A 17049-nucleotide genomic window follows, 5' to 3' on the forward strand; every position below is an offset into this window, starting at 1 on the left:
AAGAATTCATCAGCAAACACGCCCGTACTGCCTTAACACTAGAGAGTTTGAACAAACTATACTGCATTCTTTCGATATGGTGCATTTTTCTTGGAAGTGTCTTTATTTGGGGCGGAAAATCGTTTTGGTACGGACCTAAATTCTCCTCTCAACGGCCGTGGCCAAAGGCACCATGTAGGCTATGAGGTGTGCACATGATATAACTTTACTGCAATTCTTTCAAGAGAAAATATTGAGCAACAATGGCAATTTTGCTGCAAGTGTAGTCGAGTGATTTTTGTTGATTTTCATAATTAATGAAAGAAGTTTTTTCATATAGATATATAGGCCGAGGCCTACGTTGTTTAAAATCAAAACTTTAAAGGAATTCAATTGCACGATGAGGAAAGTAGCCAAGTTCGGCTTAGACACCATGATGTAACGCATGATACAAATTCGTTACTTGTATTTTTGCTGAAAAATGCTTTTTGGGGCCCACTTTTAGTATTGTTTCCCGACCAGTCATGAAATCTCTCGGAGGCCCTGGGTACGAGATCGTAAAAAGGTTGGGAACCCCTGCTCCTAAACACTAACTTTCAGGGTTTAATGCTTCAATATTATTTTTTAATATTTTATGCTTCAATGCTGCATAAGATAACTTCAGCTGTATGAATCGCATGGGCTTTCACATACACATCAATGTGTTTTGTCGAAATCGCCTCCTTTAACTTAACTAGCCTACTTGCTGGATCCGCCCTTATCTTGACATCATCTATAAACTGACATATGTTAGGCCTACTCTAGATAACAATACTGCAATATCTGAAAGGAGTGCTGAGTATGTGCGGCTTTGCAAAGCCTGGACTACCATGTAGGCTATGCAGGGCCATGTGAGCACCATCTTGGGTCCCCTATAACTTCACTAGTGGGCCACTTTGTTTAGTGCTGTCTTTTAAAAATAGGACAAGAAAGAGTTAGGTTATGACTGCAAACTCTTTCAATGTAGACAAAATTCACATTTATGATTTCTGCAAACAGTAAATAACTCTAATATTTTTTGGCAACAAAATACTAATAATACCGACAATTCAGTAGCGGATCTGGAAAAAAGTTAGGAAAAGGCCAGAGTTTTAACAAAGCAAATGGACTATGCAGAACAATGTCCAAAAAAATTAAAGCACTATAAGGGTGTAGGCTAGACTATGGTGGCTTACCTCCGTGAAAATTTTACAATTAGCCTAAGTTACAGGCTAAACTCGTTTTGGTCACTTTTCAGACATTTTAGTGCAATAATGTTTCATAAAATGCACATTTTGTGTGTAACTATAGGTCGCTTTATATGTAACCAAATTCATCAAATTAAAATTGAATTTGAGCAGTGGCGGCTCGTGACCTTTGGTGATGGGGGTGCTGCAAATGTTGATGGTCAGTATGACGTCATAATGTGACACGAACAGTCGAGCGCCGAAGGCGCGAGCTTCCTAGGGGGGTCTGGGGGCATGCCCCCCCAGAAAATTTTGCACTTTTATATGCTCTAAAATGCCATTGCTGGTGTTTTCAGGACAAAAAATAAAAATTTTGAGCAGTTGAAAATGTGGACTTTGAGAACTTTGAAACAAAAAAATTGCTTTTTCTGAAAGGTTGGTACAAAATAGGAAATCTGAAGTAGGCCTAATAGATGGGAACATTTTGCTCATAATATGAATATCAATCAACCATTTTATTTTTTGTCATTAACACGTCCGGGACGAAAAAGATACTCTTAACTACAATAGTCGATATAGACCTACCAGCACGTTAATGAATGGGAAAAGGTGGCAAAACCTTGAAAGGTTTAAAACAGTGGTTCTTAACCTTTTTTTCCCCAGCGCCCCTTTTCAGAGATTTCCATAGTCTGGCGCCCACCATAATATAAGGGCTGTAGCCTACTAATGACATTTTCTTCCAAGACTATAAGGCTAGCCTACAGCCAGTAGTAATTAGTTAGTAAGAAAAAACTAGTTTAAGCCGATGTTAGTTTTAATACTAAAAAATCAGCACAGATGTGCCTTAAGGCTCTTAACTTAAAAGTCTTAAGGCACATCTCTGCTGATTTTTTAGTAGTTAGTAAGAGTTACACTAATAACCATTATTGACTGACTATTATTATGACCAGTCCTTATGGTTTGCTTGCACTGCCTGCCCGCTGTCCCTGCCAAAAGCTGACCACAAAATGCCATTTACTTACTACAAGGAAAGGGAAACAATGCCCATTATCAACAACAAAGGCCATGCACAACACCATCCGACGTCCACGCTTGTCGGATGGTGTTGTGCATTGTGCTGTATAGGCCAACATAGAATGCTCTGAGAGAGAATCACTACTTCCCTTGTTAAACACAATCTCTATACTGTATATAGCTCCTCATCCTCGGTGGATTCTCGTACCCCCAGCAGAACTACTAAAGCAAATTTGCAGTGAGGAAAATATCGTTACACCTTCTGAATGTAGCGCCCCCTGAATATTTCCGCCCCTCTAAAAGTTAACAGCGCCCAGGTTAAGAACCACTGGTTTAAAACGTTCCTGAATAGAAAATCATGTAGTAGGCTATGTCTGTAGTTAGCACGGCCACAAAACCCAAAAAGCAAACAGTAAAAAATAAAACAAAAACAAGCACAAATGTAGCAATGAATGACAACCTAATGAAAAGTGTTGTGGATTGAATTTGTCAGTTCCAAGATTGATGTGGATGAGCAATGAGCAGTAATCATAATAATTATAGGATGGAGAAAGAAAGCCGAACATAAAAGAAACCCATCCTCACTCCTCAGGCAAAAGCTCGTTTCGATGTGGCCCAGGAGAGCAGGTGTTGAGCTCTTTCTATGGTCAGACTGCACATCACACAGTAACCTATGGTGATTAAGGTTTGAGATCCAGTTTAAGTTATTGTTTCTTGTCCTGGTGGGTGAAGATGGAATGGATGAGCTGCTGGTAGATAAGATGATGATGATGTCCTGATGGTGTTGATGAAGCTCTCATCCCCTTTTGTGACGTGTCGTGTTGATTATGGAGTGTTGCGTTTGCTGTTAATATCTACAAACATAAAAGTACAGCACAAGCAGTCGACATTATTGTTAGGTAGGCCTAATCTTTTGTAAATTATTTCGGATTTCCACTAAAATCTTCACAAGAATGCAAGAAAGTCTTTCTACATTGTCTTTCTATTGTGTATCCGTTTTGTTTGCTTAAATTTTGTTTTAGATTGTGGACAAAAAGTGACTTTGTATCACTCTATCTAATTGAAGAAGGAAATTCGTTCCATGTTTTCGCACCTGTGAATTCTATTGAATGCTGAGTTACAAGCGTTTTTGAGAAGTATGGAATGTTTAGAGAATCATTATCATGGTTTCTTGTACACAGGCAGTGAACCTCTTTGACACATTTAAAACGGTTGGAGAAGCAATCTGGTAGTAAATTGTTGTGAAATTTAAACACGAAAACACTAATTTCCAGTTTGAACAATTGCTCAATTGATATCGGATCTTGCTACAACTACCATTGTTGGGACAAAAAATACGATGAATTCAAAGCAGATTTTTTCTCCTAATTTACAAGTAAAAAGGAAGTGTCCAACAGGAGATTGACAATCTAGCCTATATAATATACATTGGTTAAAATTATTTGCAATATCATATATATAATATGCATATAAGCACTGTTTTGTAAATAGTTACCAGTTTTAACAAATTAGATAGGCATAGGCTATTATAGGCCTAACCCAAAACATAAAAAGATTAATTAATCAGTACGATACTTAACTTTAGGATGGCTTCTGAAGATTTGATTATGTGTGTCTGTGAATAAATAAATACAAAACTGTTGCCATTGATTGTTCAGACATTTCTTTTCCCAAATTGGTGTTTTGCATCGTTGACAAGTTGAACACTCCGTTTAGTGAGGGACTCAGTCAAGGCCATGGATGATCCAGCAAAGTTTTTCTTTTGCTGAAATACAAGATTTCTTGTGGTTTGTCTGACAAATTATTTTATGATGGGTTATTTTATTACTATGAATAACAAATAAACAAAAGACACAAAGTTCCTACAGTGCATGCTGCACATGCACTATGCAGGCTATAATTAGGGTGCATACAAAGGTAAACAGTGGGATAAACTACAAAACATAAGTTACTTACAAATAAACTGCTCCATGTCAACTGGAACCAAGCTTATTTATAGACAAAATCTATTCTTCTTGTTTACTTTTGAGCAAAATGATGACTTTGTCGTTAATGTCTGGGTAACGAAGAATTTTTTCTCTGTTGAAATGACGGCAATAGCATTTAATGATTGGAGCCTTTCTTGATTGATGGTACTCAGAAAAGTTTTGATTCTTTTTAATGTCGAAAAGCAGCGTTCAGGCTCTGCTGTGGTCATAGGAATAATTAGGAGGATTTTTAACAGTTTGGAAATTTCACTGAGAACATCTCTGAATAAATGTCAACAATTCAAATAACACGGAATATTCATACATGTCCATTGTCCAATCTGCTGTAGAATACTGCAAGTTCAGTTTCAAACTTTTCTTTTTCTATGATGGGATATGCTTCCACAGTTACTGCCACCTCATGTATGGGCAGTTTATTCTTAAAGCTATTGAAGCTTCTCTTGTTGAACAATTTTGCATTTACTAATTGTTTGGTGAAGCAATATCTAGCCATTATGTCAACACATATGCAGTCACATACCTCCTTCGCTTCAGCCATAAGTGTTTTTGAAGAATTCTCACAGTACGGTACTTTTGAGTTTCTTATCACGGAAATTGCACTTTTGAAATTGCTTATATATTCATGTACTTTGAACACATCAATATCTCGAGATTGCATTTGGTTGAAAATCACTTCAACATGAGACATTATTTGATAAAAAAGCTGCAACCAAAAGAGGAATTTTTTGTTGGTAAGGTAATGCAAAATACCTGTTGCTTCTGAAATGGTATGATCAGTAGTTGCTGTAGACTGTAGTGTATTTCATCAAGGCAGGATTTTAAGGGTTCCAAATGTTCATGAACTTTATTAACTGTTCGTAGGATGAAAGTTCACATTGACAGCACCACGTTGCAGCCTCCCATGTCATAACCTATCCTTCTACCAGTCTACAGCTTGCTGCACAACTAGACTAGCACTTATAAACCATCAACACACAGCCTGAAAATAACAATGCGATGTGGAATTAATGTAAATATGGCAGACCCTGCTCAGCAAAATGCTGATAAAAAAATCTAGCCAATTAAGAAGTTGCGTTGTTCTTACAGTTACACCCCTAGATCTTTGACCTTAACTTATTATCGCAAGTAAACAAAGAACCTAGCTTAAATTTAATTAAGTAAGAACAACAATGATAACCTAGTGACTAGGTCCTAGTCTAAGCTCAATCAAGATAACCTAGGTCCTAGTCTAAGCTTTATCTTTTTGTGCAGAAAGCAAAGCATATTAGTCTAACCATGTAACAGCATCAGTCACAGCCACCTAACATTGTGCTTGAAAACGATGAAGTATACTTGCAACAATAGTTAGCCTGACCAGCAACTGCAAAATTTGCAGTTCGGTATCGTCGAGTTTTAAAGCAACCTCAGCCAAAAATGACGTCACGATTCCTGTTTGTTCTTCTTTTATAAAATCACAACTGCAGAGCTTGCAGTTCAGAGCTTCCAAATATAAAACTGAAAAATCATAATACTTTTTAAAATCCAGAAATTATGAAACTTCTAGTCGATAGGATCTATAGAGAAAATGAAAACAAACGTGAAATTAATAAAAAAAATAAAATTCTGAAATGTGCAGGGGGTGCTGCAGTTTTGCAGTTTCTATAGGCGAGCCGCCACTGAATTTGAGTAGAAGATTTGGTTTCAAATTTAAGTTAGCCTACCATTTAAAAAAAAATTATTTACGATCACAGAAGGATTTCAATAATAATTTATTTATTGAAAATTTGTATAGCTTAGCATGACGTAGCCTTTCAGCAGGCTTAATTAACACTTCAAAAACTATCTGAGGTGTCTTCACTTTCGCTTCACTTAGCCTAATGTATTTTTACGGTACATTTCACTTTATAACCTAACTGCCTTCATGACCTACGCCGTGCTCCCTTCAATTCAAAAACAAAACTTCATTATTAAACTTTCATCAAATCCTCTTATGATTTAACTGATGATCCGATTAGGATGCGTAGTGTGATAAATATTTAGCCTACAACAAAACAGACAGTATCACTCTAAATCAGGAAAATGAGTTTATTTATAGAGCTTTAACCACACAAGTGTGGCTTCTTCACTATAGTCTTTTTCAAATAGAAACTTTCTAAAAATAAATTTTCTAAAAAATATAATTCTATTTGAATAAGACTATGCTGAAGAAGCCACACTTATGTGGCAAAAGCTTTATAATTAAACTGATTTTTTTGATTTAGTGTAATAGGCTACTGTCTACTTCATCTCCATGAACACTGAAATTCATCAATTTAATTGTTAATCAACTACGCTATTTAAGTGAGCGGTGTTTACTTTGGAATATTATAATTATTTCGTTAGTTTTGTAACTTAAAACACAAAAAACTTTTCTTCCTCAGTTCACTTTCTGAAACTATGCATGCCAACATTGTTAGTTGGACTAATAAAACGTGATTGAGCAAGCAAAGCAAGCGAGAAAATTTTGCAAGAATCGAAATAAAATTACATACTAAACTTTTTAAATAACAAACCAAAAACCCTGCACGAACTAAATATGCGTGTCCCCCTAGACGGAGGTAGGCATCTAGCTGGAGGTTTGGGAAGCAGCAAATTGCATGATTTAAGCTAGCCTATTGATTAATTAATTATTATCGAGATTTTGTAGCAGTTTTATTTTTATTTTTAGACAAACAAAAAGCATTAAACAGAGCAAAATCAGTGGACTCCTGAACAGCCATGCTTGACACCCCCGCCGGGGGTACGGGGGGCGGTTAACACGGCCCTGGATTTATGTCTATGTCGTCTTTTTGGAGGATTTGCATTATGTTCTTAAGAAAATGAATTGGTTTTTGAGGACACTTAAAAGTGCTTAAATTCCTTCTTTTTTTACATTTTGAAGTTTTTTGCTTATACTTTTAACTGGATTTTATTTTTATGCAATTTTTCGACGACGGCTTGTGTTTGATTTTCAAAAATATACTGTAGTGTAGGCTACCAATGTAGCATGTTGATTCCTAAACTTTCCAAGAAATTGACCTCCTTTGCTGATGCGGTTAGTTGTTTAGATTAACGTAATTAAATCATTTCTTTCAACAAAGTAGCCTATTTAAAGTTAAATTTTTTAAACTGATATTTTCTTAACCGTTATCCTCTTAGCGTCAGTTTCAACTGACGACTCAAAAAGAAGAGGATCCAGCCTATTCATGGTGATAGAAGTTCAGTTGGTTAATCTGATAATAAAGAATCTAGTTAATTGTTTGACCTCCTAAAATGCTGAGTTATCAGTAGGGCCATTTTTATTTTGACCTAAAAAAAATTTTTTTTTTTTTTATTGTTATCAAATTTTGACTTTATTTTGACCTAACGAAATTGCTTATTTGTAGAGGGCACAGTTCTTCCTTGAATTGATACCAGTTACCCAAACATAATATTTTGTCGATTTCAGACCCAGACGTAATATTTTGTCGAAAAGTCAAGGTGATTTATAGACCATAAAAGGTGCGTCGTGTTTTTATGCGATAGGAAAATCTCCACAAATCTGTCTAACTATTGCTGAAGACGAGTTAGCTTGCTTAGGCATTTTTGTGTTACAGAATGTCAGTAGGCTATTCCTAAAATCCAAACCGTTGATCTTCGAATAGACCACGTTTGTAAAGAGGGAGCGTTTTATAAAAATTATTTAAATAACCTACGTAACAATGTAATTCACTTTTGCAATGTTTTTTTTTGAAATCAAAGTTTAATTGCTTTTATTGAAACGTGATCATTTGTTTTAAACAAATCCTGAAAAAGAATATCTTCACTGAGATGCTTGACACGACAAAAAACCCAAACAAAAAAATTTAGTTGCGAAACGAAACAAAACTTTGAAATATGTGGCATGTTACTTGAAACTTCTCTTAACGAAAATACAGTAGTTTGTAAATTTTCACCAACTCTTCATTCACAAGACTGTGCATTTTGCTCTCACTTTACAACTCTTTCTGAGTGATAAAATCCTCATTTCAAATTTGTTCCTTACGCATAACAAAGCAAATTAGTTACAATTTCGAAATGAATGAAGACAAAAAATATTTCGTTGAAATGAAGCAGGCTTTGTTTCTGCTTTAAACTTTTCAACTTAAAACCAATCCCAACAATCAGATTTCAATGCAACTAAGCTAAGGTAAAAAGATAACGGGTAAAGGGTATTCTATACTTGAATCAAGTGTCGGGTATGAGAAAGTAAGGTTCTCATTGTGCTAATACTAAGCCTTCGCACTAAGGAGAGTAGGGTGGCCAGTTCCTTTCTCTCGGCCACCTTTACTTCAGCAACTACGCTCACCCAATTTATTACACCCTAGGTAACGGTGAGCGGTGTTTTTCAACAACCAGCTGAAGCCGTGAGTCGAATCAGGTTTGCATAATTGGAAAGCTAACGTCTTTCCCCTTGCGCCATCCCACCGCCAACCCACAAGCTAAGGTAGTCACACTAAAATAACACGAGAGGTACAGAAAAACGGTTGAACATTAATAGACAAACTTCAAGCATAATTGATTAGCAATTTTTTGTACATTTTATGAAGACGAGATTTGATATAATATCAGATTGATAATTTTATCAAATAGTACGTAGTGCATTCTACTTGTAGGGCTACCTGATGTAAATTTTATGTACTTGGAAAGTCTATTTCAAAGCGAAGAAACAAAGTATCTCACTGTATGTCAACCGTAGATTCCTTGAAACGTTAGTGGAACCAATTTGAGGAACACGAGAACTACAATTAATCACGTTTAGTCTGTTTATACATAATTGCAGTGCAGCCTCTTTGAAAGCTTTTGTAAACAAGCGACAGTCACGATTCTGGTTAGTTTAACAAGATAACGTAAACCAGAGCAATGCTATTGGCTTCCATACTCTTATCAATGCGACAGTACAAAGGATATGACGTAATAAGCAAAATCTCCCTTGCACAACGAAACGCCAAAGGTTTCAGTTTGCATAGCTTTCCAGAAGACAGCGCAGCTCGAAGTTTTGAAGCCTCAGAAAAATTAAATCAGTTTGTGGAGTTGAAAATTACGAACAAGAAGCCTGGGTTTGAAAGTTAATATAACAGGCTCACCAGGAAGACAAAAAGTGAAGTGTACGATAATCTGATTAAACAAAACAGCATAGACGTCTTCTAAATGGCGAAACAATTAGCTGCAATTCAAAAAACGCTCAAGGATTATTCTGGCACTCTGTTCAATACTGCAATAATTGGTACCACAGCTATTGCAGAACAGCTTGTTAGTCTTGCAGCATTTCGCTGCCCGTGTGTTTCTCTATCTGACATTGGAAGTGGTTGTCAAAATGCAACTACGGCTTCCTTCGATTGCTCTCGGTCACTAAACTATGGCTATGGAATTTCTTTCATTGTTGCCCCGGCATTTGGACTTTACATGTTTGGAATTGTATCAAGTCCACAATTATGGAAATCTTTGACTGGTTGTTCTCACAAAACTCAAGAACATAAAAGAGAAGCACACGAGGCTGCTTGGACTCTTTGTTCGATAGCTGGAAAGGCGTTGCTTTCCCCTTTCACTTGGATATGCATTGCGTTCCTCAACGGCATTTATCTCGCCTGTGCAATTACACCCTTACCTTATGATGTTGAAAAAAACGATCCAACGTATGAAGACTGCGAAGCTGTAAGTCCTTTGTTGATTTTGTAAGTTCTTAGTTAGAAATGTTTTCTTTCTTTTGAACTAGGATTACAAAAGACACTTATTAAGCTACCAATGCCAATTGAACTTTTTTTTTATCAACTGGCTTTTTTATTAACAATTTTCTATTATCTTCTAGCTGAGGCCCAAAAGGTTCTCATCGCCAACTTAATTACACTTCAAACTCAATTTTTTTTAGAATGTTTGTACGTTCGTATTTGTTGATTTTGGTCAATTTTTCCTTCGTAGACTTATTCAGAAAAGTGCAAAGCGATCGCCATCAGCCTTCAAAAGTTACAGCATTTGCAAACATCACAGGTCTCAAACACACCATGTTTAATTCATGTAGAATGTAGATGAATGTGTTATGATATATACTTTGGTTTGGAAAAATGCTGTACTTTTTGTTGCGGGTGAAAAGTTCGTATTTTTCCAGTTTTTAAACTTTTTTGGCCACGACCCATGATACAGAATTTGTTTGGCATTTTTCGACCTTCAAGGCGGAAACAACATTTCATCGTTTCTTTATTGAGATTCGCTCTGCATAAAAATTTTAAAGTCCCTTTTTATAACTAATAAATAGGCTAGATATCTGCATATTTTATGTGAATCGAAAAAAGTATAGGCCTACAACAAACTTTATGGAAAGTTTATGCAATACAATTTAAAGAAAACTAGCCAAACAAAGGGAATTTTTTAACTATCAACAAAATTATGCCATTATTTCCTGGTTGACATGAGTGACCAGTGAAGTTTGATTCAATGTTTATAGATTCAGTGAACCGAAAATGACGAGCGTGATGGTGCTTTTCAACGATAGAACTTGGCAGAGAGTACACTTTGTTGTACCACAGACATATAGCCTAAAACAAAGCAACTTCAATGGTTAGCCTACTTCACAAAATGTAGATACAAACCACTTGTTTTTGCCTGACGCTACGGGTTGACTGAAATAGCAGCGGTTTGTGCCCTAGCCTACCAGTTTCCGAACACAGTTCTCTAGTCATTTCGTCATGGCATATGACTTGCATCTTTATTTGTGAAATAGTACTGTAAATAAAGTTGCAATTAGAAGTTGAATGTTCCTTTGCATGGCCTGCAAACGGTAGTCACAACTGAACAGCATAGACTCAACAAATGACACAAGCATGCTATAGTTGCCCTGGTTATAGCAAACAACTCAACAAGAAATAAATCACACGAGGAGTAAAATGTAAGCAAGTATAGGCTAAAGAAAATGAACAATTGCTTTTTTAAAACAGATTATTCCGTTGAGTAATAAGGCCTTATTTGATATTTGGGCGTGGCAGGCCGGTTCTTTAAAGTCTCTGACCTGGCTATGTTTATTGTGTTCTTCTCGCCATGTCAATTATTTTGTACTCGTGCGTAGTTGATCAAAATAAAACAGTTCATCACCGTTTTACGTGCCGTACCGGATGAATGTTACACAATTTTTTTTTTCCTAACTTAAACTAAATGTTAAATAAAATGATGCGTTCTACTAGGCTAGTACAAATTAAGCTAAACTATCACAATGTATAAAGTGACAATCTGCTTTTATTTCGACATTTCGTCAAGCAGACACGACTGATTTCTTTAGGGAACTAGACCAGGTAGTGACTAGCCTACCTGTCATACATGGCAAAACATACATAAATAAAATTACCGAAAGATAGTTTACTTGTTCATTACATTTTATCACGGATGTGTTTACTCAGGGCATATGAAAGATTTTATGTTTCCGCTGCGGATAAGAACAACTGTGGGTGAACGCTCACTTGGTCTTTTTAGCGCGTTTTTTCTAAACAAGTTGTACCTTGAAAACGTTTAGAAAGAGTTGAGGGAACTTATGTCAATGTAAGCTAAATAGACTTAGATATCTCTGCGTCTCATTTACATACTGTAGATACTCTTCTAGTTGTTTCAATAAGGTTTTGAACACTTTTCCTACGACTGATAAACCAAACGACGCGCCTGAAAAAGTAGATTGTGGTAAGTTTATTTCATTTCGAAGCAAATCAAAACTTACAAAGCCGGAAATTTAAAATAAAACGAATCGAAATCATTCCCTAAATTTATTTTGAAACGAAAGCAAGATTAAACTCAAAATGAAACGAACTATTTCGAAACTTTTTGTTCCAAACAACCTTTCTAGTTTCTATACAATGTAAAGTCCGTCAAATTTGCATGCAGTTTTTCATGTGTATTTCGCGTGCACTGGTTACAATTTTTTAATCCTATTAATTTGTAGTTATGCTGACAATACCCACAGCAGACCTACAAACTCGCAGGAACATTATTAGTAGCTTACTACTGAAAATTGAATGAGGCTGTTCATCATGAAAACGTCGGAATAAAAGCAGATTGTCACTGTATGCATCTTGTGATAGTTTAGCTTAATTTGCACCAGTAGAACATCTCATGTTATTTAGTAGCTTACTACGTTAGTTGTTCACCTTGTTTTCAACACGATAATTAAATAACGAAAACCAAACAGTTTGAAAGTAACATGCTACTTGCTGGATCCACTATGGCCACAACGCAGTTTGAAATGGTATTCTCACGCATAACCACATGTGTTGCTTCAACGAAAGTAATAATTAATCACTTTATGCAGTCACGTTAGATTCAACGTGACATTTTTTCAAAAGTAGGATATTCATGTCTTTTACGCGATGAAACTGCGCATATTGTGGGTGATAGTTGTCGTCTCTCTAGAAGCGTTAACGACAATGGACCGCTTTACTGTTTGTCAACAGTCAATAAAAGATATTCATCCTCCCACCGGGACAGGCTTTTGCTTCCATCCCTTTATGTACTTTAATAGTACGGTAACCTATTAAATGATTAAAAAGTTACAACAAACTTTGAGGACACAGTTGGTTAGCGCGTGACTTCGTGATCAAGCGGCGCTGGACCGCTGGTTTGACTCTCGGGGTATGCGCTTGAGCAACGCACATTAATTACTGCTCTCCATTCAGCGGGGGGACTGCTCTCCATTCAGCGGGATTAAATGGATGGAGTAATTCCTCGGCAGCAACATTTCAACAACAAGCGGAGACTTCACTCTGTCAATCTCGGTGACCGGGCCTGCATCAGTCGTCGCAAGCCTTTACAAGTATTAAATAAGTGTTTTTGCCAAAGAATAAACAACGCATACAAAACACAAAGCAGTTTTTTTTATGTTGCCTCTTTCATTTTTTTTAAAGACCATTCAGCGTAAAATAAATTTCACTTGAAGTTGGCTGATCTACAATGTAATAATGTCCGTCTGGCTTAAACCAGGTCATTTACGCAGAGAACACTGATTCTTCGCACTTCGCTGCAGGCAATCGTTAAGTAAGTCAAACTATCTGTGACTGCTTGTCCAACAACATGAATACGCCAAAGCTCTCTGAATATAACTCAAGACCTGCTGTTTTGAGGTATAGACGATAAAGATTGGAGTTACAAAAAAATTCCAAAAGCAGGGAAGCAAGAGTGGTTTGCAAAAGTTTTTCATAATACAGCAATGACAAATGTGCGACTTCAGATGAAACAAAATAAAAAAAAATTGTCTTTTTCGTGCCTGAGATAACATACAATGTAGACCTACATTGACATGATATCGGTTTCTTGATAACTAACCGATAGTTGTCCTGCTGTAAACCTCTTTTGTGTTTTTCAAAATTGATCTTGATGTGACATCACATTAAAAGAGGTTTTAATTAAACCAATCAAGCGCTTTGACTGGCTCAAAAAATATAGATATATTTTTTTAATATTTTTCATCAGTTTTACTTTTATCAAAAGGCAATTTGACTGGTTATCGCTTCTCCGCAATTTCACAAAAAAACATTGGATTTTACACGATGGCCAAAATGAAACTGTGATGCAAACAAAACCAAAAGCGAGGTAATCGGAACAGCCGCTTTTGCAGAAGTTTGCAATTGCATAATTTTCATGCCATACTGCATTACGTAACTGTTTTCTAAGAAAATGTGCAGTGATAAAAATTCTTTAGAATTAGGTATGTCTACAGTACAAGGATGCAAAACTGCCAGGATTAAGCTCTCAAAGAAGCTTTCCCAGTTCAAGGAAAATATTCAATCAATCAATCAAGTAGCCTATTTTCAAACCAACAAAAAACAAAGCATTGGTTAATAGTATAAAAAAAACTAATGCTGTTGAAATATTCTCTAGGTAGCAAGACAATCGAAGCCAACCATGTCCAATGATTTTCAGGAAAACAAAAGTTTGTCGCAACTCCTGGGATGGATTATTACAGCTATCGCTGTTGTAGTGGGACTCACTGTGTATATAGCTACTCAGTGCAGTTTTCCTCTCACTTATTATCACGCAAAATATTATAAGCTTTACAGAGAAGCCGAAGAAGCTCAATTTGATGAAGAAATGAAGAACAAGGTGAGTTACAGTAGTTTAGTAATTGGAAAACTAAACCACTATAAGTCCAGTCAAAGAATAATCACAGCAGACATCAGTAGCCTAACTTTAACAAGAGGTTCCAAAGGGTGCTTTGGGACCACATTTGTTTTAAGCCCTTGACTTCTCTAAAAGCCTCAGAAAGTTGAAGGAACCAACCTACTGCAGTATTTTCCAGATTAGATGTTTCTTTTTTTATTAAACAACATCTACAGTAGGCTACTGCTTGTGAAAAAGCTATTCTTAGAAGAGATTGTGTTTTTCAAAAAGGTGTCTTGATTCGGAGGCTCTATAATCTTATAATGGCACCAGAGCCAAGTTATTCTCTCAACAACCCTGACAGTCGGTTTTACTTAGGCTCAATCATAAAAATAAGCTAAACAATAAAATGAATTTTCAAAGTAGCTTATAAGCCAAACCAAACAGACCATCGTTTTGATTGAAAAACTTTCCTTACCTACCGGTACTGACAACTATTAATACTTTTAGGCTCAAAAGGACGCCGAAGAAAACGTTTTAAAGTTTATGGAAAAACAAAGAGAGAAAAATCTTTGGGACAAAATATCAACGGTGTACGAATTTCACAGAGATAAAAAACATCTTGCGTTGTACTCACACTTGCATGAATGGATTGTGGAAATGTCTCGAGAACAAAGCATGAACAGAGAAATGGAAACTAATGTTGATGAAGCTTTAGAATCGATGAGCGATTCTTCTGCCCTAAATGTCTAATGACACTTAAAATTAAGTTTAAAATTTGTTCAGATAAACGCTGATCAAAAGACGAAAGATTGGCTCAATGCTTTCATTAAACGTTCAAAGCATAATATAACTCTCGTCCGTGTGGCAATAAGGTTGTTAGCGTAATTCGATGTCTATCGAGGTCAAACCACCAATGCCATGCCAAATTGAGAGCAAAGGAACTTTGAGTAGACGAATGAGTAGACGTTTATTGTTTTTTTTTTACCCTCTTAATAATATCATCTACAAACTGACATCTGCTACTGCGTAAACAAGCCAAGTAAAGTGTAGCCCGGGTTTATGTGAATCTATGCATATAAGGACTGTTCTAGGGATGGTAAAAGTAGGGGCTTGCTCACTCAAAAATAAGGTGAACAACTGGAGGGTCATAGTGTCATGGCAAAATTTGGTGCAATTAGAGCTTGAGGTCTACTGCTATACAGTATGTCGCATACCCAGGTGCAGCGTACGTGACCTGCCACGTGTGTACAAAGTGTGTATTGCCAAAATAAACTTATGGAAACACATGATATCATGTATATTTAATGATATTTTACGTGATGATAATTCAGCAGTAGACTTCACGCTGCAGTGGTAACGGTATGTAGCCTCACATTGCTGCAGTAAGGTGTTACCAATGGTCTAGCACCCACAATTTCAAGCAACATATAACATTTCATATGATGAGAATGAATTCACTTGAAACCAAAGAAACCTTTGTGTAATTCTGCCAATTTCTGAATTTTACAGTGACCCTCTAGAAGTCTAGAATCTAGATGTCCATATCGTAGAGAAAATTAGTAAAGTAAGTCGTCCTGGTATTCCACTGGCCCTAAACTGTTCGAAAAGGATAGTTTTTGCTCGAAGTGAAATAAAATTCTTCACAAGAAAAATAATTTGTATTAAAATAACGATGATATTTCAAAGTGGTTTTATTTTCAACGCTCTTTGGCTTGTCTTTTTCTCCTTCTTCTTCTTCTTCTTCTTCTTCTTCTTTTTCGTGTGAACTTTCTTTGCCACTCCAAAGGTTGAGGGACTCTGCTTGTTACCACTCTTGGCAGCGACTCGGTCTAGATGTTTGGGCAGCAGCCACTGAATAGATTCGTTATCCAGTTCACGCAGACCACGCACACAATTGGCGCATGATAAATGGCGCAGTTGCAGATGCATGGTGTGGTCTGCGGTTTGTTCCTCCTTGCCACATTCACAGATCACGGTTTGAGCCATTCTCCATTTTTGCATGTTGAAACGGAAACCAGTGCGCAGGCGGTTAAGCCGTACCCAGACCTTCTTTGGCAAAAGCATTTCTCTTGGATGGGCCTGTGTCGGAGAAGAAACTTTGGAGTTTTGAGGAGTTCTTCTTCCACTCCGAACTCCATTGGTGGTTCGCTCTGGTAGCCGCACAGATGGATTGATTTTCAGCAGTTTTCATCAAGAATTGTGCGTCCTGTAAAAATGGGTGTCTCCATTTTAGAGTCGTAGAGACTTGAGTGGAGCAAGTGGTTGAGGTTCACGCGTCGAGAAAGAAACAGGATGGCTTTTTCGCGACAAAGCTCAGCTGGTTGGGTATCTCAAGGCAGTGCCGGTCTTTGGGGTGTGCAAGCCGTGCGATCGCATAGGGCCCACAAATTAGGGGGCCCGCAATTTACTCAGAAAATGCAGTAATTTTGTCATTTCCAATGGAAAAATTCAACAAGTGAATTAGCAACAATAAAACATAGCGACTCAACGGATGCAACCTATTTTGTCAACTGAAAAGATCGAGAAAAAAAACACAGCCGAAGTCGCTGATAGGAGTTTGCCGCAAACCTTTCAAAATTTCTTTTGATCTTTTCAGGGAACGAAATAGGTCGAAATTTTGATTTTGTTACTCCGATTTCAGGGTACGATATAGGGGTACGAATTTTTCAGGGGACAAAATGGGTTGCATCCAGACTCAACATAGAGACATAGCTTTATTTCCGAAAAATACTGAAGAAAGCTCATGATCTTATCCTTTTGTTATGCCACCGGAC

General features: G+C 36.8%; 1 protein-coding gene and 1 long non-coding RNA gene across 2 annotated transcripts; one reads left to right on the forward strand and one right to left on the reverse strand.

The window, feature by feature from the left end:
• Positions 1-1680: 1680 nt before the first annotated feature.
• On the reverse strand, positions 1681-5161 carry LOC145772760 (uncharacterized). The gene is made up of 2 exons (XR_014289317.1): positions 4155-5161; positions 1681-3963 (listed from the first exon to the last, which is right to left on the reverse strand). It is a non-coding gene; the product is annotated as an uncharacterized LOC145772760 (long non-coding RNA).
• A 4013-nt stretch (positions 5162-9174) lies between these two features.
• On the forward strand, positions 9175-15861 carry LOC145772353 (calcium homeostasis modulator protein 6-like). The gene is made up of 3 exons (XM_082584233.1): positions 9175-9856; positions 14054-14275; positions 14783-15861. The coding sequence occupies exons 1-3, from the start codon at positions 9353-9355 to the stop codon at positions 15023-15025; spliced, it is 969 nt and encodes a 322-aa protein (XP_082440359.1). The 5' UTR covers positions 9175-9352; the 3' UTR covers positions 15026-15861.
• Positions 15862-17049: the final 1188 nt, after the last annotated feature.

The sequence above is a fragment of the Aplidium turbinatum genome, chromosome 6 (assembly GCF_918807975.1).
Source record: "Aplidium turbinatum chromosome 6, kaAplTurb1.1, whole genome shotgun sequence".
Lineage (NCBI taxonomy): Eukaryota > Metazoa > Chordata > Ascidiacea > Aplousobranchia > Polyclinidae > Aplidium > Aplidium turbinatum.